The 26,890-nt window shown below is 38.7% G+C and overlaps 1 protein-coding gene across 1 annotated transcript in view; it reads right to left on the bottom strand.

Moving 5' to 3' along the window:
* Nucleotides 1–26,890, bottom strand: part of LOC124619620 — a 76,055-nt gene that overhangs the window by 22,130 nt on the left and 27,035 nt on the right. Inside the window, exon 4 of the mRNA XM_047146128.1 lies at nt 8,946–9,131. Coding sequence (XP_047002084.1) covers nt 8,946–9,131 — 186 coding nt within the window. The remainder of the gene's footprint in view (nt 1–8,945; nt 9,132–26,890) is intronic.

Here is a 26,890-nt window from a genome sequence, read left to right as displayed (position 1 = left end):
AGGGTGGCCAACATCATATTTAATTCCAGCATTACCGATGGAGGGTGCCACAAACTTGTAAGTCATTTTCAGTCAGGTATCCAGATACTTTTGATCACATAGTGTAGATCAAGAAATAGACAGGAAAGATGGTGATTATGCAATAGCCAGTGATCGCAATTCTGCTGGTGAACAACAGGATCATTCAGAGCAACTTCAGGACAATGGTGATTGGGACCTCCTGTTTCTCCAATAAAATACTTGAAAGTGTTAGTTAACATCAGATGTGTTATGAGTGGTGGTAAATGAAGATGTAGAGCCCAGCACTGAATGTAAGTCTTGCAGACCTTTTTTTCCTGTTGAGTGCAATTTTTATGTACAAGTTTAAATGCTGGAATTCAGTTCTATGTGAAAATTTATGTCCTAAAGAGCTACTATAATTTTTCAGAATGCAAAATTAAATTCTCTGAGAGTTTTTTGTGTGTACTATTTAAAACACAAAATGTAAGTATATAATTTAGTGTGATAAAAAGAAAAACAAAGCAAGCTTTATTTAGCGAAATAAAATCAACAAGCAGTATTTAAAGAGCATTGAAATAATTGTGAAAATAAATGTTTTATAACTTACACAAAAGATTTTATACCCTGAATCACATTTTAAACATAGGCGTCTCAGAAACCACACCTTGTAATATAAAATGCAGAAAAGTCACCTTGTGAGTTAAGGGTTAAATTTTCTTGCAACGTCTTTCAGATAGTACTTTATTACAGATAACTGCATCCCCTGTATAAAGTTGAGTTCACCATTAACATCATCTGTTGGTCATGAATTAACAACATGAACAGCAATGATTCCAACAAACTTCCCTGGGGTATGCTTGAAGTTATTTTCTACATTCATTGATGATTCTCCATCTCAAATACATGCTGGATCCTCCTTCCTCAATCCAATTTTATTTGATACTCCATATGATTGTGATTTGTTTTATAAACATTGGTATGATACTGCAGCAAATCATACATGGAAACAGTCACTCTATTTGATATGCTTCATTACATTTGTGCTAACATTATGTTTTAAGATTCTACAGTAGACTGTTGTCAATGATACTGGACAGTAGGTTAATGGATCAATTCCACTAAATTATTTGTAAATGAGAGAGACATACTTTCTTTTAACTACTGAGTACAGTCTTTAGTTTGAGGAATTTACAGTGTATTATGGTTAAAACAGGGACTAAACCAAGCACAAATTCTGTAGAGAAACTAGCAGGGTTTCTATCAGGCTCCAGAGCATCATATAATTTTAGCAATTGCAGCTGTTTCTCAGTGCCGCCGACACAAATTATATAACTCATTTTTGCATTGGTGCAAGAATCATATCAAGGTAGTATTGTATTGTATTGTATGTTAACCGGGAGCCTAGAAACGACGGAGAGACTCCGTCCATGCTGCAGCCACAGTGGTCCACAACATCACGATGACTACTGCAGTCCACTTCACCCCTCTGAAGGCTCCCCCACCCCCCTTCCCCCTAGGGAACGTCTCACACCAGACAAGTGTAACCCCTATGTTTGGGTGGCAGAATAATGTTGGTGTACGTGTACATGAAGAACTTGTTGGCGTAGCAATCACCAACATAGTGTAGCGTACTCCTGAATCCTTCTTTGTAAAGGAACATCTGGATAATGGAGTCAGCTTGTACTTTTGTTGACCTCAGTTTCAGTACCTTTAACACTCAAGTGTCTGCACAAATAAATTAGATGCCACTGAAAGCCATTAAATGTAACCAGAATATGTTTGGGTTTTATGATTGTCATTTTAATCAGATTCTACTATGATAGTCATTGAAGGCTTGATGTTGCACTCTTTTGCCAGACAAACACATTTACTTTAGCATCCATCCATCTACAGCCCTATGTCTCATATTACTCCTACTATGGGGCAGTTGCTGTTTCTTTACAGAGAATGTATACCACGGAGAATACTAATAATAATATGAAAAGAGGAGTTCATTCGCCTTCCAAATTGCATAACAATGTGTGGTAGAATTTGACATGATTGACAATTTCATTTCACTTTTACTTCATCTATGACTGCCAATGATGTCTTACTTACTTACCATATTTTGTAGCTGAAATCTGTTGCACAGGAAATGTAATGCCTAAAACACTCCTCAATTCTGAGTTTCAGAGAGCTGTAAGTTTTGACATGCTTTGTGATTCATATCTATCAGGAATGCAACAGATATTTTTCATTCATTCACCTTCCAAATTGCATAACAATGTGTGGTAGAATTTGACGTGATTGACACTTTCATTTCACTTTTACTTCATCTATGACTGCCAGTGATGTCTTACTTACTTACCATATTTTGTAGCTGAAATCTGTTGCACAGGAAATGTAATGCCTAAAACACTCCTCAATTCTGAGTTTCAGAGAGCTGTAAGTTTTGACATGTTTTGTGATTCATATCTATCAGGAATGCAACAGATATTTTTCATTATCTCAGCAGAAGGCACATTTAACTGTCTAATTCTGTATTATATATGAATGGAAATGGGAAGTTTGCATGAAGTGCACAGCTATCACATGCTAGAAAATTGATACTCTGTATTTTGAAACCTATGGGACATGTCAAATAAAGTTTCAATTTTGTGTATGCTTATTCTCAGTACAGAAAATGGCCATTCCTAGAGATGGAAAATGAGGTAAGTACATAATAGCTATTGGGTGTTGTAAAAAAGCAGGTGGATTCCATCTTCCAGCTACATTTTTCTTTCCCCAAAATTATCTCTTTTGCAAACATCTTCAGCAGCATATAAAAATCTAAAATATCGACACAGGGTTTTTCAAACTTATCTTTAGTATTTATTACATTTCTTTGGCTACCAGAAGTTAATGAGCCAATTAGTTTACCTGAAAGCTGTGCTAATTACAAATACCAGTAATACAAAACTTCATTATCATTGTTTACATGCAAACATATACCTACTTGTCAGCTTCCTGATAAAGTAGATGAAAAATCCATGTTAAGGACTGTAGCATTTATACAGCTAATGTTGAACATATGTTATCAACTTTTGCAATTCATTTAATTCTGGAGTAGAGTTTTAAACTAAAACATTATTACTGGAAATGAACGCCATGTTTTGGCAAGCTGGACAGCACAATTCTACAGCAAATATTGGTGTATCTAAATGTTCACTTTCAGATGACTGTCCTTTTTACTCAGTTATTCAGGAATGTAAAACTTTAATTTTAATTTGCAAAAAGCCAGCAAACAACAATAGCTAACTTCAATCTTAACTATTGTAAACTTGCATCCTTCTGCTTAGCTGGGTGGTAGCGTGCTTGCCTCCCATGCAAGAGGGCTTAGGTTTGATTCCCGGCCGAGTTGGGGATTTTCTCTGCTTGTGGACAGGGTGTTGTGTAGTCCTCATTATCATTTCATTCTCATCTCTGGTGCACAAGTCACCCAATGTGCTATCAAGTGAAATACAACTTGCACTTGGCGGCCAAACTTCCCTGAAAGGGGCCTCCCAGCCAACGATGCCATACACTCATTTCCATTTTTGTAAACTTGTAAAAGAGAGAGCGCTGGAAGCCATTTAAATTAGTTTGTGATGCATTTGAAAGGCGCAACAGCTATGTCTGCCACAACAAGGAGATATACCACAGACAAGTTAGCATAAACAACAAGCCATAAAATGTATCAAGTTTCACCTAGAGTTCATGTTTGAGAGTCTATTAAGTGATATCAAACTTCCTATTTCAGCCCTGTTGCAGGTATATCCTACACTATCAGAGGCTGGGCCACCTGTCACAACAGCCATAAGCCTGCTTTGCTACAATCATTGCATAGCCTTTTATATTAGTATGACTACAAACCAGCTGCCCACCTGGACGAATAGCCACTGTTGAACTTTGGCCGAGAGAGAAGTAGACCACCCTGTCACACAACATTCAGCTCAACATAACATGCTTGATTTCAATGGCTGCTTCACAATGCAGGTCATTTGGATCCTCCCCTTCATCACCAGTTTTTCTGAACAGTGCAGATGAGTGTTTTCCTTACAGCATATTCTCTGCTTCCAAAATTATCCCAGCCTCAACCTGTGGTAACGTACTGTCCCAACACCCTCCATCCAACAGTTTCCACCCCTTGTCCCTATTCTCACCCCCTCATTCTCTTTGTGGGCTGCCCTTGGGCAACACTCCCACCCACCTTTGCCCTTCCCTGCTCCTTTCCTTCTTCACTCCTCATTTTCCCCCACCCCATCACACCTACCTGCCTTGCAACATCTCACTGCAGTACCTGTTGCCAGTTTCGTCCCTGCATGCTCCACCAAACAGTGGTCTTCTCTTCCACCAAAGATACCTGGCTATGCCATCCCCTTCCAGACTGCTGCTTCTGTTCTACATGTCAGTTTCATTCTGGTCTCATGTGCAGGAGACGGCATTCATCTGTGCATGAGTTGTGCTTCCTAGCATGAAAGATTGTGTGTGCTTTCCTTCTCTGAAGAAGGCTTTGGCTGAAAGCTAAATGTGTAAGTGTCTTTTAAATGCGCCTGTCAGCAATTCAGTGTGTCATCTTTACAATGAGTTACAACCTGACTGTTCTTAATGACTGATGATGAATTGGTAATTAATTTTGTGAACTGTGTTAATCTTCAATAATGTTCACTATCACAGTTGGATCAGAATATGAACAGTGATTCTTCCAATAGTTACTTGTGGTACATACTATTTTCGTAGTGAGTTTACTGTTAGATTCCAAGAACAGTGATTTAAGGATGTAATTCCATGACTATGTTATTTTTTTTTTTTTTTTTTTTTTTTTTTTTTTTTTTTTTTTTTTCCACATATGAACTTTTGTGCCGTTCAATGTCAGGTTACTGTGCTTGAACAATCACATTATAGGATATCAAATGAGTGTAGTATGTGGCTTGCTGTTTATCTGTGCATAAATAATGATATATAAGACTCAATCTGCCCATAAACAGTAGTTCATTCAGCATTCAGAGTGCAAATAAAGTGTTTGAACTGTAAACATTGTATAGCGACATCATTGACAATAGTCTATTTTTGGCAACTATGTTTTGCCAGATTTTACAGAGGTGCAACTACCAATAGCAGATAAGCACAGGTAAATATGATTACATTACAGTGTGGCTAACATTACTGGAATCTTTTAGGCGGAGATGGCAACACAGCTTGCCCAGAGAATGTGCATGTGCAGCTTATTGTCATTTTTCAGACTTGAAGAAATGTCTAATCATTGACATGAATGAAATTGATGTAGCATACTAATAGATCACACAGTCCATTTACTGTAGTAGAATGACTGTGGAACAAGTAATGACAAGATGAAATCAAAAACTATCCCTAACAAATACAAATGATGCATATAACACATTTTCTTCCATTTTCATGGGATATTTTGAAATGTGTTTTCCAAAAAAGCTGTCAAAAATCAGGTCACATGGCAATACAAAGCCAAGTTCTTGGATCACAGCTGGCATCAAAACTTCCTGTGGAACTCCAAAGAGACTAATTTCTAAAATGAAAATATCCACAGACCCACAATTCATAGAATATGTCAGGAATTACAAGAGGGTATATAGAAAAGTAATTGCTAAAGCAAAATTCATGAGTAATGATAGTTGTATAAGACAGTCTGAAAACAAATCAAAAGCCATATGGGATATTGTGAAGACTGAAACGGGGAAGAGTTGTGAAAACCAGGACATTAGCCTCAAAAATTTTAAAAATGTCAATATTGATAAACAAGATATGCCAAATTATATTAACAATTATTTCATAAATGCAACAACTTCATTAAGCTTAAAATTTACAAACGAAGAAAAACCTGAACATCCAAAAACAGCTTGTAGGATGAGGGTAGAGCCAACAAATGAGGGTGAAATGTTGAAAGTGATACAAAGCTTGAAACCCAAAATGTCAGCTGGCATAGATGAGGTGCCTGTGTCAATCATAACAAGGACAGCACCACAAATCACAAAGCCCTTTGCACACATAGCCAATTTATCATTCAGTGAAGGAGCTTTTCCAGAAAGGCTGAAAATTTCAAAAGTGAAGCCATTATTTAAAAACGGCGACAAGTATAAGGTAGAAAACTATTGCCCAATATCTCTCCTCCCAGCATTTTCAAAAATATTAGAAAAACTGATGAAGCACCAAATCAACACATATCTAAATGACCATAATTTACTTAACAGAAATCAGCATGGCTTCCAAGCATGTAAAAATACTGAAACAGCAGTAATGTGCTACACTGAACAAATAATCAAAAATCTAGAAAAAGATTATAGTGTAGTAGGAGTAAATTTAGACCTCTCCAAAGCTTTTGACACTGTGAACCAGGACATTCTCTTAGAAAAATTGGAATCGTTGGGTATACATGGGATAGGAAAAAAATTGTTTGAATCATACCTAAAAAACAGAACATAGGTTGTAGGACTGACATCAACTTACTCCAACCACAAAACAAATTCAGTATCAGAGGCAAAAAATGTAGAAATAGGAGTACCACAAGGCAGCATCCTAGAGCCCATATTTTTTTCTTGTCTATATAAATGATTTTCACACCTCAGATGATGCAGCCAAAGCAATAATATTTGCAGATGATACTAGCGTGATAATAAGTGCCCCAAAGAAATTGCTACCAACAACTGCCGATAAAGTACTAAATTACATCCACTCTTGACTCAATGCAAACAGGTTGACAAAGCCTTAGACAGAGTGACATCCACAAAATTGCTGGGGATTCATATGGATGAAAATTTAAATTTTAATGACCACGTAATAAAACTTGCACAGAAACTTAATTCAGCCTGTTTTGCTCTCAGAATTATTGCAAATGTTTGTACCTCAGAGGGTGCCAGAATGGCATATTTCGTCTATTTTCAATCTCTTGCCACATACGGAATAATATTTTGGGGTTCCACAACAGGGCACCTAAAACAAATTTTTTTGTTGCAGAAGAGGGCCATCCGAATAATAACTCACAGTCATCCACAGACACACTGCAAACCCATATTCAAAAAGCTTAGAATACTTACTATACCATCATTATACATATACAAATGTGTATTGTATGTCATGACCCATATTGCAGATTTTCAGACAAATGCCGACTTTCATAACTACAATACCCGTAATAGCGCAGCACTCCATACTCAGCGAAAGAACGAATACACAAAGGCATGTGAGCCATATCGGTACAAAACTGTACAACGCACTGCCAGTCAACATCAGGCAGTTAGAAGATAATAAAAAATTTAAAACAGAATTTAAAAATTTTTTTAGTAGAACAATGTTTTTATTGTGTAAATGACTATGTAGGTCAATAAATTTTTTCTTGAGACATTTATAAAGGCAAAATGGAAAATACAATATGTACCTAATCATTCATTACCTAATCATTCATTACTTTTACATACTTAAAGGACAGCTGTTGTGTGGTGTAAATATATACTTAAGCAGTGTTGTGTATATAAGGACTTGCCGTTTAGGGAGGACAAAACTAAGCACAGACTATGCATTTTAATAACAATCAGGGATGTATATAGGCTATATTACTTTCATTGTATTATTATTAACCTCATTGTATTATTTTGTTTTGTACTTTTTTACGTATATATTGTTTGTGTCCATTTCTTTGAAATGGCTTGACAACATCCATACAATATTTATTGTCAATGGATGGATAAATAAAATAAAATAATAACTAATAAAATAAGCATCAGTATTGCATGAGCAGATGGCACAGGTTCTTTCAGGACTACATCATGAGAATTTTGTAGGTTAGTAGTTAGTTAGGAGTCTGTAAAATAAACAGATGGGAACAGCAAAAGCCAAGCAAAAGTTACAGGTAGTGTGTCACCACAAACCACCAGCAATAGGTTACTGAAAGCTGGGTTTCAATCTGAAGTTGCCATGCATCATTCTCCCCTGACACCACACCAAAGACAACAGAGATCTGCATGGTTTATAGCTAGAATCACCTGGGGTGCTGAAAGGATTCTGGTGATATTCAGTGATTAGTCTTAAGCAAGCACTAATTACAGGCAGAGTGTAACTACAAACTGTCAGCAACACCTAAAAGCTGGATTGAAATCATAGATTGCCATGCATTGTTTCCCCATGAAACCACACCAGAGACAACAGAGATCTGCATGGTTTATAGCCAAATTCATCTGGGACACTGAAAGGATTTCAGTGGTGTTCAGTGATAAGTCTTTCTTATATGGTGGTCAGACTGATGCCATTGTATTCATAGATAATCCAGTGATAAAGGTCACAGGAAGCAGCTGTTCTTGAGACAATGTCTCTCCAAGGACAGTGTTGGAAACTATTGGATATAACAGCAGGACTGCTTTGGTAGGAGGCTGATGTGGCAAGGCTGGTAAACCCTGCTCATTTTCATATCTTTCATGACCATGATATAAAATGGCATACTCTTGCAGCATAATGCATGGCCTCACATTGCAGTTCACTTCACACACACACCTTGAGAAACGTATTGGTCCTTGACTGGATTGTCCCCTCCCTTCATTTGTCACCCAACAGGGCATGTATAGGATGTGATGTAAAGATGTATACTTTCATGAACTAACACCACCGTATGACATTTGGAGGCTGTTTACTTCAATGTTACATGAATATAAGATTCACACCTTATGCTGATGTTGATAATGGACATCAGGCTTGAATGTAATGAAAGTTTAAACCATTTGATGCCCATTACGTGATAATTATCTCAACAATTCTGCTAAGAGTGAGACTGTTGTGTCAGACTATTGTTTTAAAGTGTAATACTTTCAATTTATGTCAGTGTGTACATAATTCTCAACTGATGGAAGTATTTTGTGTAGCTTTTAAAATGTGAATCAACTGGTAGCAAAGGGACATGAGTTCTACTGAATTTATTTATTTTTTACCTCTCGAATAGCTGCATAAAGTCTACATTTTATTTCTTCATCTTGAGATATCAGAGCTGCTTCTTCTGCACTGTAGCCAAGCTTCACTAAAAAATCCAAAGGATGAAATGTGATCATTAAATCTATCATCTCCTCATTACCATCTTGACCTGATTTTATTAGATCCATTCTCTCAACAAAGCACACCTGTGAGAATTAAAATATATATTAAAGAGTAGAAAGTCCATGTTGGAATATCAAAAATTATGAAAAGGATCAATTGCTACTGAGTTAACGATGATGTGTTGAGCTGCATATAGGTGCAACACAAAGACTATTACATACAGAGCTTCCAGCTAAGCCTTTCTTCAGAAAAGAAAAAAAAAACACTTACACATTCACGTAAGCAGACACACCTCACACACACATGACCACTATCTTCGGTAGTCATTTGTGTATGACGAGTGCCTGCTTGTGTTAATGTGTGTGTTTTCCCTTCTTTTCTGAAGAAGGCTTTGGCTCAAAGTTCAGTGTGTAACAGACTTTTCACTGTGCATTTCTGCAACTCAACATGTTATCTTTATGGTACCGTATTAGCAGTCTATCCTTTTCATAATTGTTAAAACATATTTTAAGTATTCATATATGTTATATACTTAGTAATAAACTTAATAATGTTATAAATTAATATCAGACTTTTTTGTGTTGTTCAGCAGCTTTAAGATAATAGTAACTCCTCTGAAAAATGTACCTCTTATCAGGTGAGCACAAAAGAGGACTCTCCATACAAGGCTGAAATGAGAGCAACTGTAGCTATAGTTAACATGAGCTCGCACAATTTTCACACTCCACTATACCTCTGTGTGTTAAGATGGATTTAAATCTCATTTATTTGAGAAATAATTTAAGACAAATGTGGTTAAAAAGTTTTAATACTTAACCCACAAGCCAGGAACCTGAGTACCCACTTACACAGTAGTTCACCCATGCATCACCAGAGCCAGTCTGACAAGTAAAACTGTATGCCTCTGCCATATGTTGATAATGGACAACACAACTTCATCATCTAAACAAAGCTTTCTCGTGGAAAATAAAATGGTGCATGAAAATGTTTAGAATGCTAAAGACTGTTTCACTGAAGAGTCACTCAAACAGGAAATAATAATGTTTTCTAAAATAGTAAAAAAATGACTAAAGAAACAAAGAGAAGGCTAAATGACAACTCCAGAACATATGGCCTCCTCATTATGTACAAAATAAATTGTACTTCATTTATCATATCATCTGTTAGATAGGGAGCCACATTTCTTCCCAATGATACGTGACTGTGTGTCTCAACAGTGGACCAATGGAATGTAACGAGATGGTACTAAATGAATAATAGGATTTTCAGAGATTTTTCTGCTAATTCTACTTCTTTGTTTCCCTACATTCCCATATGCTCTGGAACCCAACAGAAGGACATCTCCTTATTCATCTCTTGTAGTTAGAGATGAGTGTCCTGGATGTTCTGAACTACTTCTTCGTCTGTGTACAAGCATTGTATAGATCGAATGGTGCACAGGGAATTAGATCAGGCAAGAAAATAAAAGATCAAGTATACGTCACCTACACCAGTCACCCTGAGATTGCATGTAACTTTGCATTAATCACGGTAAATTCATTTGATAAATATATATTGTGAACACAATTCTGATGTCAGCACTGTAGTGATTACAGACAAAAATTCAACTCAGTTGTTATAACCAGGAATAACACAATAACCTCTTCAGTCTGGTTTATTAAATCACAAATCACTTTTTAACAATTAGCAGGGGACAAGAGGAGAATATGCCGAGGGAGGGTGGAGAAAAACGATTGGGAAGGCAGGCGAGGGCGAAGCTGATTGGCATGTCGAAGAACCTCCCGGTCGGGAAGTTGAACCCAGAAGACTTTCCTGCCCCTGCCCTGGATGATGGTGGCCGAAATCCAGGCTGGTTGTCGGCCGAATCCCTTCACCCACACCAGAGTACCTGGGCGGAAACGAGAAGCAGACAGCAACGGAGCCAACCGAGGTGTCGGCAGAAGCAGATTCAACAGGGTCCAGGCCTGCCGTCCGTGAAGAAGTTCCACCGGGCTTTTATCTCCAATGGGCGTGGACCTGTAACTGCTCAAGAAAAAAGTAAGAGATGCATTGGGGGAGTGATCCTGGAAGTTTTTCTTCATCTGCATTTTGAAGGTGTGGACCATCCTCTCTGCCTCGCCATTAGATTGAGGATGGAAGGGGGGCCGTTGGAATGTGGCGAATGCCATGCCGGGCACAGAAAACCCGGAAATCTTCAATGCGGAACTGCGGACTGCTATCCAAGACGAGAACCTCCGGCAGACCTTCAATGGCAAATATTTTTCTAAGGCTGCAATAGTGGTGGAGGTGGAAACGGAGTTGCAGCGGACAATATATGGAAACCTGGAATATGCGTCGACGACAATGAAAAACATGGCATTAAACACCGGCCCAGCAAAATCAACGTGCACCCGTTCCCAAGGGTGAGCACATGGTGGCCAAGAGGCAAAGGAATGTCGTGGAGCTGCCTGCTGGCGTTGGCAGGAGGGACACGTCTGTGTGAGGTGTTCAATCTCCTGAGTCATAGCGGGCCAGTATGTGAACCGGTGAGCCAAAAGCTTCGTCCGGGATATCCCCCAATGACCATGACCTTGGTGTAACAGGTGCAGAACGTGCTGACGTAAAGACTGCGGAATGATGACCTGTGGATGTCCGTCGTCCGAAAGAAGTAGAAGGACCCCGTCAACCAACTGAAGCTGATGGCGGACAGTAAAGAACTGACGAAACGCCGCAGAAGCCATGGGAGGCAGTCGTTCGGGCCATCCATTACGCACGTGATGACAAACTTGTTGGAGCACCTCATCGTTACTGGTTGCGTCTGCTACCCAAGAGATGGTAATGGGAAATGCCTCTACTGCGGCCTGTGCTTCTTCGTCTACGTGAAAACACAGAATTTCCTCTTTGTCGAAATCCAAATCCGGTCCCCATGGAAGGCGGGAGAGGGCATCAGCGTTGGCATGCTCGGTTGTGTTGCGAAAGTGTATTTCATACTGGTATCGTACCAAAAACAAAGCCCAGCACTGAAGACGGTGAGCAGTCTGGTCAGGGATCTTTGCTGCAGGATTGAATAATGATATGAGGGGTTTATGATCCGTAATGAGGTGAAACTTTGTACCGTACACAAAAACATGGAACTTCTTTAAGGCAAAGATGATGGCCAGTGCCTCTTTTTCAATTTGGGAATACTGGTGTTGCATATCGGTTAATGTTTTTGATGCATAGGCCACAGGGTGCTCTGACCCATCTGCCTCCCTGTGAGCCAGGACCACCCCGATGCCTGCATCCGAGGCATCCGTTGCAATGACAATTTGCTTAGTAGGGTCAAAACGTGCGAGGCACAGGGCCTGCAGTAATTGGGATTTCAACCTGTGGAAGGCGCGGTCGCATGCCGGCGTCCACTCGGAAGGAACCCCTTTTTTGCATAACTGAGACAAGGGGGCAATTGCCGTCGCAGCTGCAGGTAAGAATTTTCGGTAATATGAAATCTTCCCTTGAAAGGAACGAACTTGTGTCAGCGTTGTAGGTCGTGGCAGCTTGATGATGGCTTCTATATGTTTCTCTAATGGACGAACACCCAAACAGGAAATGACATGGCCCAGGTACTCAATTTCAGGTTGTAAAAAACAACATTTTTCTTTCCTACATTTTAGGCCAGCCTCCCGTAAGACATGGAATAAAGATTGCAGGTTGTGAAGGTGTTCCTCCATCATACGACCCGTCACCACGATGTCGTCCAAATAGTTAATGCATCCATCCACTGTAAGGACTAATTGTTCCAAAAACCGCTGGAAAATAGCAGGGGCACTGGCTATCCCAAACATAAGGCGTTTCAGACGATATAACCCGTGCGGTGGGTTCAGGGTCAGGAACTGCTGAGATGCGGCATCAAGTGCGAGTTGTAGGTATGCTTCAGCGAGGTCTATCTTCGAGAAGATTTTTCCACCCTTCAATTTGGACAGCAACTCCTCCGGCTTTGGAATAGGATACGTCTCGATCTCTGATTGGGCGTTAACTGTTACTTTAAAGTCGCCGCAGAGACGGAGCTGCCCTGACGGCTTCTGAACAAAGACGAGGGGAGTAGCCCACTGACTAGAAGGAATAGGCTCAAGAACGCCACTTGCTGTGAGGCGGTCCAACTCCTTCTTCACTTGATCTCTGAGAGCTAAAGGAACGACACGGGCCCAAAAATACCAAGGCCGCGCATTCCATTTCAGTGTGATGTGTGCCTCAAAATTCTTTGCGGAACCGAGGCCCGGGTTGAACAGGTCTGCATAATCCTGGCAAAGCCTGTCCAGATCCCAGTACGGAACCTCGTCCGACACCAAATTCACAGAATCATCGATTGAAAAACCAAATTTCCGAAAGGTGTCCAGCCCAAATAAATTCTCAGAGGAATCCCTGTTAACGACTAAGAAGGTGACCTGGCGGGTGACGTTCCGGTATGTCGTCGGCAAGTCGACTTGACCGTGGACTGAAATGGAATGTTTACCATACGCCATGAGGTGTCACTGCGTGTCGTGCAAGGGAGGAGCGCCAAGTCTCAAATATGTGGTGTAATTTAGAATGCTCACGGCTGCGCCAGTGTCGACCTGTAATTGAATCGGTTTTTCCGCAATCAGGACTTCAATAAAAGGCCTATTGGTGGTCTCCTGATGATCAATAGCGGCGATCAGATTAACATCCATCGGAAGATCCGAAGGTTGCTGCGGCCAGCGGGACTTTCAACACACAGAAGCTAAATGGCCCACGGAAGAACATTTGTAGCAAAAGGCCCATCGATCAGGACAGTCATCTCATTGATGTTTTTTAAAACAATCAGGACACAATGGCAAACGTTTTGGCACCCACGACCAGTTTGAGCGGTTGGAGCGAGGTGGCGGATGGTTCTGCCGAGTGGACCGGCGGCCTGCCCGCACTATCGCTATTTCGGAATCATCACTCGGGTGGGCCTTAGCCGCCGGCTCTGATGTGTTTACATTGACTGCTGCAATGTCGACCGATGATTCTAGTTTCTTGCCTGCTGCACGGGTCACCTCGATGCTTTGTGCCAAGTCCAAGACTTTATCCAATGAGGGGTCAACAAGCTGAAGGGCCTCCTGTTGGAACTCTCTGTCTGGCGTACCCCTGATTATCATGTCCCGGATCATTTCTTCGGCGTAGGAGTCCTTATTTGTAGAGGTAACAAAGTGACATCATCGCCCCAAGCCTTGCAATTCCGCTGCGCACTCTCGATGCATCTGATTCGGCTGTTTCTTGCATTGGTAAAAGGCGACTCGAGATGAAATAACATGGGTATGGCGCTGGTAATATTTAGTGAGCAATGAGCAAATCTTGGCAAAAGTCAGCTCCGAAGGTTTTGATAAGGGGACCAGTTTGCACAAGAGCCGATAAATCTCAGGTTTAGACCAAGACAAAAACAAAGATTTCATGAGGCCAACATCAGTTACCTTGAAAGCATGGAAATGTTCCAGCAATCAGGATTCATAGGCTTCCCAGTCCTCTAACGTTTCTTCAAAAGATGGAAACGGCGGTACTTGCTGCACGGCCTGCGTCTGCATGAACCCTTGTATAAGTGGCTGGAGGGTGTTGAGTAGCAGTCTGTGGTTCTCGTCCTGCTGCTGGAAAAGTTTCTTGAGGAGATCTTCCAATGTCTCCTAGTGCGTGCTCGTTGCCATTTTATTGTGTTATAACCAGGAATAGCACAATAACCTCTTCAGTCTGGTTTATTAAATCACAAATCACTTTTTAACAACACTCACACTCAGAAGTAATGCATAATTAAAGTTTGGTTATACCAATGTCCAAATGTGCATGGTGGGGTGCACATCCCGTAAATATTCCCAAGTCCAGTGAAGTTCAGTCTCTCCAAGTGAAGTCGCAAGATTTCCGCCGAGCAGCCAGGTAACCTCGAGTGGTGCGGCGAGTCATCCACAAGCAGCTGAGACTACTGCACTTCCAGATGAGAACTGTAGTTTGCGGTGGCGGCCGGGTTTATATAAGGCTTGCTAGTTAATGGAGCCGTCGGCTGGGGTCGCTGTTTTCCAGGGAAAACCAATCGCAATGTTTCCTGGCGTAGCCAATTGCTGTGTGCTGACAAACGTGCACACGCGAAGGCGGCCATGGATGGTAGCCGCGAGCCAGCGATGTATTTCTTGGCCACGTAAGGGAGCGTGCGTGTGAAGACGGCCAGCGATGGAAGCAGCGGGCTGCCCAGAGAAGTGCGGCCAGCGATGTATTTGGCGGCCACATACTGGAGCGCGTTGTTCGGTATTTGTTAGAAGTGGTGTATACCACACAGTTAGCAGAAAAAGCCAATGAAGTTCTCAGAGATGTCAACAACTGGTCATTAAGAAATAGAGTAACTTTAAATGTGGAAAGGACAGACCGTATAAACTTCAGACTAAATAAAAAAAAAAAACAATTATACTATATTAAAAGTAAATAATGATGTAGTGGATTGTGTAACTGGTACCAGCTTCTTGGGGATAAATGTAGATTGTCAGTTTAAATGGACAGAATATGTGAGATTTTTGGCAAAGAAGATATCACAGAATGCTATGCCCTGTGAATATTTGCACATGTGTGCAGCGTTTCATGTGTCAAAGTGGCCTACTTTGAATATATGCATTCAATCTTCAGTTATGGGATAATGTTTTGGGAAATTAGTGCTGAGAACATACAAACTATTTTCAAGATACAGAAAAGAACTGTATGAATAGTAACAAATAGCTGTAACAGGGCACACCGTAAAGATTTATTCAAAAACCTAGAAATTCTGACAGTTCCATATGATTACAACCATCAAAACATCATGCATATAAGAAAAAAATCTTAATCTGTACATTACTACCAGCACAATACATTACCATGGAACCAAATCCAGACAGTGTTTACATCTAAACAAAAGAAACCATTCAAAAACTCAACTGTCACAAGAAGTAATAGATGCAAATGATCCCCACACCTTTAGTCAAGGCCTCAAAAATGTTTACTAAATAATAGCCACTATGCTATAAATGAATATTTAAAATTTAATTATAGATTGTAGCTTAATGTTCATAAACATTGCATTATGTAACAATTTTTTGATACGATTAGAAAAGTAGAGCTAAGTAAAATACTGTAAGAGGAATGTTTATATTAATAAGAAACATTGTACAAACATTTGACAATATCCATGCAATGTATATTGTTCTACCGATGAATAAATCAATCAATCAGTCAATCAAGGAAAGCTACAGTGTAGGCAAGAGAGTTTTCCTTTCCATTATAAAATCATCTTAGACAAAAAAAAAAAAAAAAAAAAAAAAAAAAAAAAAAAAAAAAAAAAAAAAAAAAAACTTAAAGGGTATCCTGGAAAAGCAGCCTCTCCTGTATCTCCACATACTGAAAATTATTCTAGACCTTTTCATTAAACAGGGAAGCAGTCACATCCAAGCATGTTTCTCAACTTGTATTGGTCCTATACCAAGTACTACTTTGTTGAGCTTTGCAAAGAACCAAAATAGCATATCTTTGTGAAAATTCATTCCAGAACAGGAATAGCAATATTTTTCATGGTTTTCTCCACAGTTGCATTTGTTTTGGAAATAGATGTTCCACTGCTTTTTTTATTTATTTATATTTTGCTCTTTGCTACTAATTTCAGGGCTGCAGCAAACATTCCCACCATGAGCCAAGCCATCAGGCTGGGTTCCTGCATTCCAGTCTAATGTACTGTCTGATTGCATGAATGCTTCTCAAGAATGATGCTGTAATCCAGAAACTAGTAGCAAAGAGCAAAAGCTAAATATAGAAAACAAACATATTGCATAGCTGAAGCACATCCATTTCTAGCACAAAAGGGCAAGCAACTGTTTGGTATATCAGTGATTCTGAAACAGTAGCGAGTCATATCCATCATGTACCATGAAGGGCTACTAGCAGGTTCCAAGTAGCAATGCCCCAATCTCAGCACAGGGGCTTGCTGTGGGCTGCTCCTGTAGAAACCTGGGATATGCCTGATCTTGTCACTGTTGGATAGGATAACTAACTTTCAAATAATGGAAAGTCCATGTTGGAATATCGACAGTTATGGAAATGATAGATTCCTATTCACCATAAAGATGACATGTTGAGTTGCAGACAGGCACAACAAAAAGACTGTTACACTGGGTGGTCAGAGATAGTGGCCATGTTTGTGTGAATGCATGTGTGTTTCTTTACTCTGGTGAATGTTTTGGCCGATAACTTAATGTAACAGTCTTTTCATGGCACCTATCTGCAAATCAGTGTGTCATCTTTATAATGAATAGCAATATATTTTTTCCCTAACTGTCAAACTTCAAACCGTAAGTGTTGTTGATCCATATATTGAGCAACCATAATCTAGCCATTGTTGCATAAAATTCTCATAAAACTGGAGCAGAAGGCAATATGGTCATGACCAGGTACAGTATCATGAGCCACAGTGTCTGCCAAATCGTTTGCACAAAGAGAAGTGGTGGTTAAAGGGCTCAGAATTGTGGGGTCTGAAGTCCGTCACAATACAAGATATTGTTGCACAAGTTGTTGCTAATTTCATTGTTGTCAGAAGTGCTCCATCATAGTCTGGGCAACATCTCCAGAGCAAGTGGACTGGTTGATTGATGTCCTTTACTTTTTTCTCTTTGACTGCTTTTGCGACTATTAACCAAAAGGCTGTGAGACTTTTTCCCATTGGTTGGCATTAAAACTGTCACAGGACTCCACATTTGACAGGGATAATAGAGTTACACTTGTTGTTTCATCATGGGGTGGGTTTCCTTCTAAGGTGATTTGCAGACTATGGGATAAATAAATCACTGACTTGAGGGATCAAACTTGGAAAATTATCTTCTCAGTCCAGGACACTTCAAATACAGCCACAAGGCTGTATATCATGCATTTTGCTCTGACAACACACATTAACAACTTTGTTTCAGAAGCTCTGAATTGTTAGAAGTATCCAGAGTAGTAAATGGTCAATGAAATGAAAGTAATAGCTCCTGATTAAACAGAATCTGTGAATGTTTAAGCCTAGCTTAGAAGAGTATGTTACATGTACTTAAGTCTCCTAGTAGGAGAAATGGCGAGGATTTGTATAATGAGGTATGGAAAGAAACAGGTAGCACACTGTTATACTTTCTGGCACATCAGTTTCAAAAGCAACTAATTAGAGTCCTTAACTAGGAGGATAAAGGAGTAGACAATTTTAATTACAACCACAAACACGGTGCCTTTCGCTCTCTCCCAAACAAGATCATCCGTAGAATGTTGGGTGTAACTCCTTAACTCTTTTAGTACCACTGGTTTCAGCCTGCAGCCACCATTTTATTAATTTTGTTTTGAATTTCTAGTGCCTTTAGCCTAAAACCATCAATGCTATTGCAAGACAGGTTGCTACATGATTGTAAGAGATTGTGATATATATACATATTTGTAGGAGATTGTGACATGTTTATAGGTTGCATTGAGAAGATCATTGACTCTGACATTAAGTATATCTAAGGTTATTGTAATGTAAATTCAGGTTTTTGTTACCGCTTTGATGGGTGGTTTTGAAATAAAACCACTGGAGCACAATATATTTCTGGAACAAAATTTATTAAATTTTAGTCCCATTTTTGCTTGTCATTTATGAATATAATTCACTTCAGGTATTAGCTCTTCTATTATGTAAGAATACAGTCCAGTTTTCATTAATGTGATCTCTCCTCATTAAAGCTACACACTACTCCAGGGGGATAACTAAACTTTTTGACTAATGGCTTCAAAGAAAACCAAGAACAGTTAATACATAATTGTAGCAAAAGCAAAAAGGAAGCATCTCTGCAGTGTCATGGAGCTTGTCCTTTCAACATCTTTGGCCAGTGTGGCAGGCACAACAGCAGACAGTTTATGATATGCAGCAGACAAACTCTAGTCATCTATGGCACTTGTTCAGCTTACACAGAATAAAAGAAAACAACAACCAGAATCAAATTCTTTTGAAATAAAAGTAAATGTACTAAATAACAAATGGATCTGAGCACTATGGGACTTAACATCTATGGCCATGAGTCCCCGTAGTATATAACAGACCATCAAAGATTGCCAAAATTAGATGCTACCCATGACTGTGGCAAGAGTATGAATGCGAACATCAAAATTTTCTGACATCATATACAACACAAATATGAAATGAGAGGATTAAGGGAGTCTAGCAGGACAACTCGACAGCTCTGCTGGAAGTGTGTGAATGATCACAATGTTACCAAACATTGTCAGCAATATTGTCAAGTCTCAACTGCACTAGCAACATGTAGAACTTTTTGGACAGCTCGCAATATTCTCAATACTATACACACCCTACTCCAGCCATCCATCAGTGCAGCTGCAAAACCAGATGCCAAAATAAGGGAAGCAGATTACGCAACTGACAAATACAAATGATTCGCACCCTTATCTTGAGCATCTCGTAGCAAAATGTTATTTTAGCAAAATGAAATATACATGTGAAATTATGCAGTTAAAAACGTCAAGAAACAGTAAGATACTATACACTGATGACCTCAAACATACTGTATTTATGTCAGATTTTGTGTCATACACAACTATAATGTGCAAATATCATAGATAATAGACTAATACATTGATGCTGCAAAGTAATAAATGAATTGTGAACTCACAAAAAAATTGAATGTACAGCTCTTGAAGCAGAAACAGAAAAGGAAGAAGTAGGCAAATGTGCCTTTGTGCACTTTCATTACTTCTTCACCTCAATATCTACCATAGATAATGCAAACTAACAAGCTTGTTCACTGCTTCCTGTCTTACTTGATACTGAAATGATGAACAAAATACAAATCTCTGTTGCCAGCAGTAGCTTCAAATCATTTCAGATGACTATGACAACTTCTACAAGGCTGCCAGGAGACATTTGACGAGGAGGGTATCTTAAGATTCATCACAGAATTTTGTTGTGCCAGTTAACAGTTCAATTAAATAAGAAGTAAAATAAATTGGTAAGATATAGCTTTTGCAACAAAATTGAAACTGATTTAATCCTCTAGTCATGGGATATGTGCACATGTGCAGGCAACTTTTTTCATATGATACTGCAGGACACACTGGTCTCACATTGTATATAATTTCTGGGCTGTTTGTACATCAGAAGTTGCAATTTTACTGTCAAATATTTTTCTATTCCTTTGGAACACCAGAAGTCAGTGTTTGCTCATCAAATTCTTTTCTGTTGCCCTGCAATATCTGGAATTGTGTTTTACACATCATTAATTCTCACTCATGCATTTACCTACTCACATCAGCAATTATTAACCATTTTCATGGCTTGTGTATGGAAGATTGTTTTAAATACACTACACTCAGAAAAATCATCAATTAGTTTCTCATGTGTTTATAAGATTGAATGCAGTTTTTATATTTCCCATCTTGTGTATGTTAAATGGCAAGTAAAAATCACTTCTGAATACAGTTTTTGGTTTTCTTGTTACATTTCTTTAATATAATTCTTATAAATTTTCCAGTTATTGAATGAAATTGGTCTGCAACTTTATATAAGAAAACCAGAATATCACTCTTGGTTGGAGGGTTAAAAGCAGCTACCATTTTAGAAAGTGACCACTTTACAAATATACAAACAAGGCATTACTGCTGCAAACACTCACCCATTGTCATAATCGTAGCTGAGGTAGATAGCTTTCAATGTGAAAGATGATATGTATAAAACAACCTCCATAGACTTTTTTTTGTTTTATTAACGCAGTGTGGTATCTTAAGAGGAAATTATTCTGAATACTTCATCAAGAGAAAAGTAATGTGAATTTAGCAGGATAAATCAGACCCACACCTGCAAACCACTGTGTGACCTCAGAGTTGCCAAACAATACACACAACATTATGAAGTCTTGACTACACTAATGACAAAAAGAATGTATTGTTGTAGCTGGAATCCTGCATGATTTGATCTGTGTGTCAAATTTAGTGCAAGACACTCTGCTATTGAAATTTCAGACAAGTTATATGGCCAGGTAAAAATAGAGTAAAAAACTAAATGAATATCCATTGAGTGTTATTCCCATTCCTGTGACTTTCATTATGGGTAAGACCTGCTTGGGCGAAAGTTTATGTGTACTGCAACAACCTACAGCATTAAATAACGGCAAAAAGAGTGACAAATACTTTCAGAAAATACTTTACGATACCCAAATTTATATTCACTGTTAACACATTGATTTTTTTCAGTAAAGCTATTCTTGCTGATGCTGGTCTATTTATTTATTTTTTATTTATTTTTATTATATCCTTTCCATTTATGCCACCATCAACTATTTTGCTGCCCACAGTATTTCATTTCCTAATGTAATTCCATCACCACTATAGGACTCAATTCAACTATAGTTTATTATCCTTCTATTTCTGTCTGTACATCAAAAGAATGAAAAGTATCATCTACAGGTAACATTTACTGTGATGGCACTCAATTTTCCTTGCCAGTAAAAGCAAACAACATCTCATGAACAAGCTTTTCAATTTGCAGTACACTTCAGATCCAAAGAAAATTATAATCTTGAGTAGGGCTTGACACAGTGCACTGAGGTTGACACAGTTTTCTTTGTATTTACTTCCTGATAATCCAAAGGGTACAGTTAGTACCAAAATATTAGCATACCCATATGGGAATTACTACTGAGGTGTAATTGTTAGAATACCTTGCTACATTAGGTAGTATTCCATTTCTAGCTGATGCTAATTTTAACTCATTCTGTCTGTTGGTGATGCACTGAATAGATTTTGAACTTCTCTCAGTGCTGCCTGCCCCACTGACTTTGTAAAACATTGTGCCACTTGACAGTGAGAAATTAATCAGGCAAGCAGAAAGCTTTTCATTGTTGTAGAGCAGCTGCAAATTACTCCACACACTGATTTGAAAATAAATAATTTGACCTTAATTTACACCAAAAAACATTGGGTATGTGCAATAGATAACTGATGCATGAATAGCTCACCTAAGTCACCAAAAATTTTATTCCACTATTCCACTAAAAATGAAATAAACCATTCTGCAATTTTTCTCAGTTATGTTTCTGTCCCACATTTTGCATTTTAAATTTTACAAGTATTGTCACAGCTTTAAAAATTCACAATATCAGATTTTCAGGACTATCTCATGGGGTTAGGTATCTGTATGGGGCTAGGAAAAAATATTTTCCACTTTCTAGTCCATTTTAAAAATGTATCATAATAAAAATATTTTTCAATTAAATAACTGAGGCGCTGAAACTATAAGGGCCTAAATAACAAGTCACTGAATTTGAGATTATAGCGTATATGCATGCCCTTGACATCTGTGGATCTTATGGTGAACCAGCTTTTCCTATACATCTGGCTGATATTGTAAATACAAATATTCACAGAAATCAGTCTAATCAATTTATCTGATATTCATTTCCATAGGGGCCCAAAGCACAAAGCATAATATTGTTACTCTGCACCACTCAATTGTTATCTAGGGTTGTTACATAATTTAGTGTGTACAACATGTACATAACAGTAATACTCTATTTACCCATTTATGAGATGAGGTTTTTCACAAATTTGCCATTTGAAAAGTAGAGGCTCATCTTATACTCACAGAGTCAATGCTGAGGTCAATGTTTTTACAGTGTTGAATAGATTAATACAGGGCTCATTTTACATTGACAGAAAAAGCTCAGGCTGTTGCAGTTTTGTACAAATTAGTTTTGAACATTTCTGAAGGATAGGGCTTAGGAAACAATACTTTCTGTTGCATAGATGTGAGATATTCTGATATGCCAAAGTGCTTGATACAATATCGACCTTGCTCAAAAAACAAGTGCCATTTGACTTGTGGTGTTAGTGCAAGGCATATATGAGAAACTATGGACTATGGACTAACAATCTCATGCTCTACTTAAAATCTGACAATTTTGCAAAACACAAGAGGAAATAACATTAAATTCTTTCAACTGACAAACTTTTGCTGTATTTGAACAGGTTTGGAATAAAAGTTCCCATACATGTATGGATACTATGTACATACATTAATGTTGCTTTTTAAGCAAAGATACATCTCCTCAGTTCTGTCCATAAATGTGGCTTCTGTCTCAATTTCTTCTCTGATGACCAACTCTCCTGCCTTACTCATCTCCTCTCCAACCAAATCAACAACCACAAATCTGCCAATTTTGTCTTCCTTGATCTCGTAAAAACCTATGACTGTGTATGGCATTCTGGTCTCCTCTTTCAGCTCTAGACTTATGTATTTCCCATAAAATATGTTTTTTTCATCACAACCTTTCTCTCAAACCGCCCATCTCATGTCACTATCACCAATATCAACTCTAAAATCTTCCATCCCACTGCACGTGCGCCCCCCAGGTTTTGTCCTCTCTCCTCTCCTGCACGTCCTCTGCCTTGCCAGTATGCCAAAGCCTCCTCCTCCTGTTCTGATGACACATTCCTTGCCCTCTAATGTAACCTCCAGAAATCCCAATACTCCCTCCAGCTCCATCTCAATCAGTTCACCTCATAGTGCAACAAGCCACTCCCCAAAATCAGCCCTACTGAAACCCAGGTAATAATTACATGCCAAACCACCCACAGCTTCCACCGCCATGACTTTTACCGTACATTTATGATTGTCCTATATACTTAAGTAACACATTAAAATACCTCAGAATAACACTTGATTGTAGACTAACATAGAAGCCCTATCTACTAACCATTCAGCAGAAAATCCACAACATACTAAAATTACTACATCTACTAAACAGCCAAATATGGGGATTGCACCCTTCCACAATAGTTCACACATATAAATCTCTGATCTGACCTTTTTCTGCTCTGCAAGTGTGACATAGGCATCTGCTCCTCCCTCCTTTTATCATGCCCCACAGATCATTGTGCACCATGCAGTCCACCTGGGCTCTTGGATCTGCTTACCCTCTCCCACCCACATCCTTACCAGCTTATAAAGTTCCCCACCCTACTCTTCCATTCCGATTACCCCCAAATGTCCTACGTTACCCATAAACTTGATGTGACCCAACACTACACCTCCACACTCTCCACATATTCTCCCAACGAAACTTCAATCACCTTCTCTTACCTAATCATGAAATCCACTCTGCTATACAACCTTCCTACGAGATCTAAGAGAACACACCCCAATTCGCCTGGTCAGGGCTCCCTTCATCTCCACTCCTTTCCATCCACATCTTAAGGCTTGGTCACGTACAGCATCCCTCTTCACTTTACCAAATTCCTCCTCCAAACACCCACCCACACAAACACCCTCTTACACCCTACCTGAACTGCTGCATTCCCATGATAACGCTGTCCCTGGCGGACTATGCCCACTCATCACTTCACTTATCTATGTCTCTATCAGTCAACACACTGGCTTTGAGTCTTTTAACTTATCTTACCCTCCATTTATATTTTGTGAAACATTCATTTACTATTTCATCTGTGTCAATATTTTAATTAATCAACAAATCAGCTTTTTATGTTTTAAATTATGCAACTGACAATCTGGTTTTTTTTTCTTCTTCAAACATTCATTTTGCCTCCCATAGTGTCCAATTTTGCCCATATGGAATGGGAAGAATGATAATATATAATAATAATATTATAAAATAAAATACTGTAATATAATAATCAAATAAAAAATTTAATAAAGAATAATAAAGGAAAAATGTAAAGGTAACAAAGGTGAAAAATCTTGTCCTACAAAAACCACTGATTTTGAACCTAGGTCAAGATTCTATTTGTGTATGACGAACTGTAATGATTTACCAAGTGGATTGCAGGTGAGAAAGTTGGTTGCTGTTCATGAATTAATACTGGCAATAATATAATGAGAAGGAAAACTGCTACTCACCATATAGCGAAGATGCTGAGTCGCTGATAGACACAACAAAAAGACTCTCACAATTACAGCTTTCAGCCATTAAGGCCTTTGTCAACAATAAACAGACACACACACACACACACACACACACACACACACACACACACACATGCAAATGCAACTCACACACATGACTACAGTCTCAGGCTACTGAAGCAACACTGCCTGAGACTGCAGTAGTATGTGTGAGTTGCATTTGTGCGTGTTTGTGTGTGTGTGTGTGTGTGTGTGTGTGTGTCTATTGTTGACAAAGGCCTTCATAGCCAGAACTATACGTGTGAGAGTCTTTTTGTTATGCCTATCTGCGACTCAGCATCTCCTCTATACGGCGAGTAGCAACTTTCCTTCTCATTATATTGCTGCATTCCATCCTGGGTTTTCCATTGTTTAATATTGGGAAAAATGTCTCCAGCTTTTAATCACCTTTGGAACAAGTTGGTGACATTAAGATGAAATGAGAAAGAGAATTAACCCAGAATTAAATGACTAACAAATGAAATATATCTCATTAAACTGGCTACAATTGTTGTAGCAAGAATAAATTACACAGTGGAGATACTACCAACAAATGTTGCTTGATCACAGGCCAACTGAAAGTTTGAGAATTGGAAAGAATCATGATTGTGATCTTTTATTTATGTATTAGTTGCTGTTGTTATGTATGATCAACTGTGGTTTCAGTTGCCCGAGACTTCAGATGTGTGTGCAAGATGTGTTTGCGTGAGTGTGTGCATGCGTGTGTGTATGTGTGTCTATTTCTGACAAAGGCCTTAATGGCTGAAAGCTATAATTGTGTGAATCTTTCTGTTGTGCCTATCGTGACTCAGCATCTCTGCTGTATGGTGAGTACCAACTTTCCTTCTCTAATATTGTTACACTTCATCCTGGATTTTCCATTGTTTGATTTTCACACGAAACAAAAATTTTTTTGTCAGTCTCAAAACTCTTGGAATTCTGGGGACTGGTTTCTTGCCAGTACCAATATCGATAACAGGCAAAAATTGTTGAGACTTGAGATTCTGGTTTCTGGGCATGCATGAAATATCTATGTACCACAGTGTACATAATTAATAATTATACGGAACCAACTGATCAAGCACTAAATGCATTAAACACTAGGTTTGAACAATTTAGTAATTGTAGTAACTATAGTCAGTTCTTATATGTGATTTAAATACCGTGTCAAAAGTAATGCTACTAAAACAGTCTAAGAATTTAGAATGTATTTTAACTGTTGGTTATTATGTTGACTTAGATGGGGCAGAATTAGCATGGAGAGGCTAGGCTTACAAATCACTTTTGTGTGGCAATAAACTTAATTTTTCTCATCAAATTTGAGGCCCAGGAACCCATAATTTTTTTTTTTTAAATTTACAATTGCATCTCTCATTTTAACTTCTCAAAGATTAAAAACGCTTCTGAACGATTGAAATGAAGACAGATACATTTTCAACAGAAAATTTAAAGCCTGTGTTGTCCACACATTTCTCCAGTCTCTTAACAGTTAGTTGCAACTATCTTGTCATTGCAGGGGCCGAAAGGACAGCAGCATATTGAAAATGTGTCCATTAATAAGGAGCATTGTATGAGCTCCTTGTCATGCATGTAATACAATTAAACAGCAGTTAAAAAGAGGGTTACACTTAAAACACTGCCTCGCAGGGTACAATTATCTCACAGAATTACCTGATAGGACATTACAGCCTCTATATGTACAATGACTTTGGTAGAGAAAGAACCATACCAAAACTGGAAGATATCCCTATGGATTCTCAAGGTTCAAAAAAAATACCTATTATGTGAAAGCTACATGGACAGTCTATTTCATAGCTGCTTCCAGCAGAATTAGGTTATCAGTGTAGAGTGATATCTCCAGAAACAGTACTAAAATTGATCAGGGAGATGTCTGAATTATAAGAACCAGACAAG

The sequence above is a fragment of the Schistocerca americana genome, chromosome 6 (genome assembly GCF_021461395.2).
Source record: "Schistocerca americana isolate TAMUIC-IGC-003095 chromosome 6, iqSchAmer2.1, whole genome shotgun sequence".
In the NCBI taxonomy this organism is placed as follows: Eukaryota; Metazoa; Arthropoda; class Insecta; order Orthoptera; family Acrididae; genus Schistocerca; species Schistocerca americana.
Note: the sequence above shows the minus strand (reverse complement) of the source record. Positions and strands in the feature narration are given on the sequence as shown.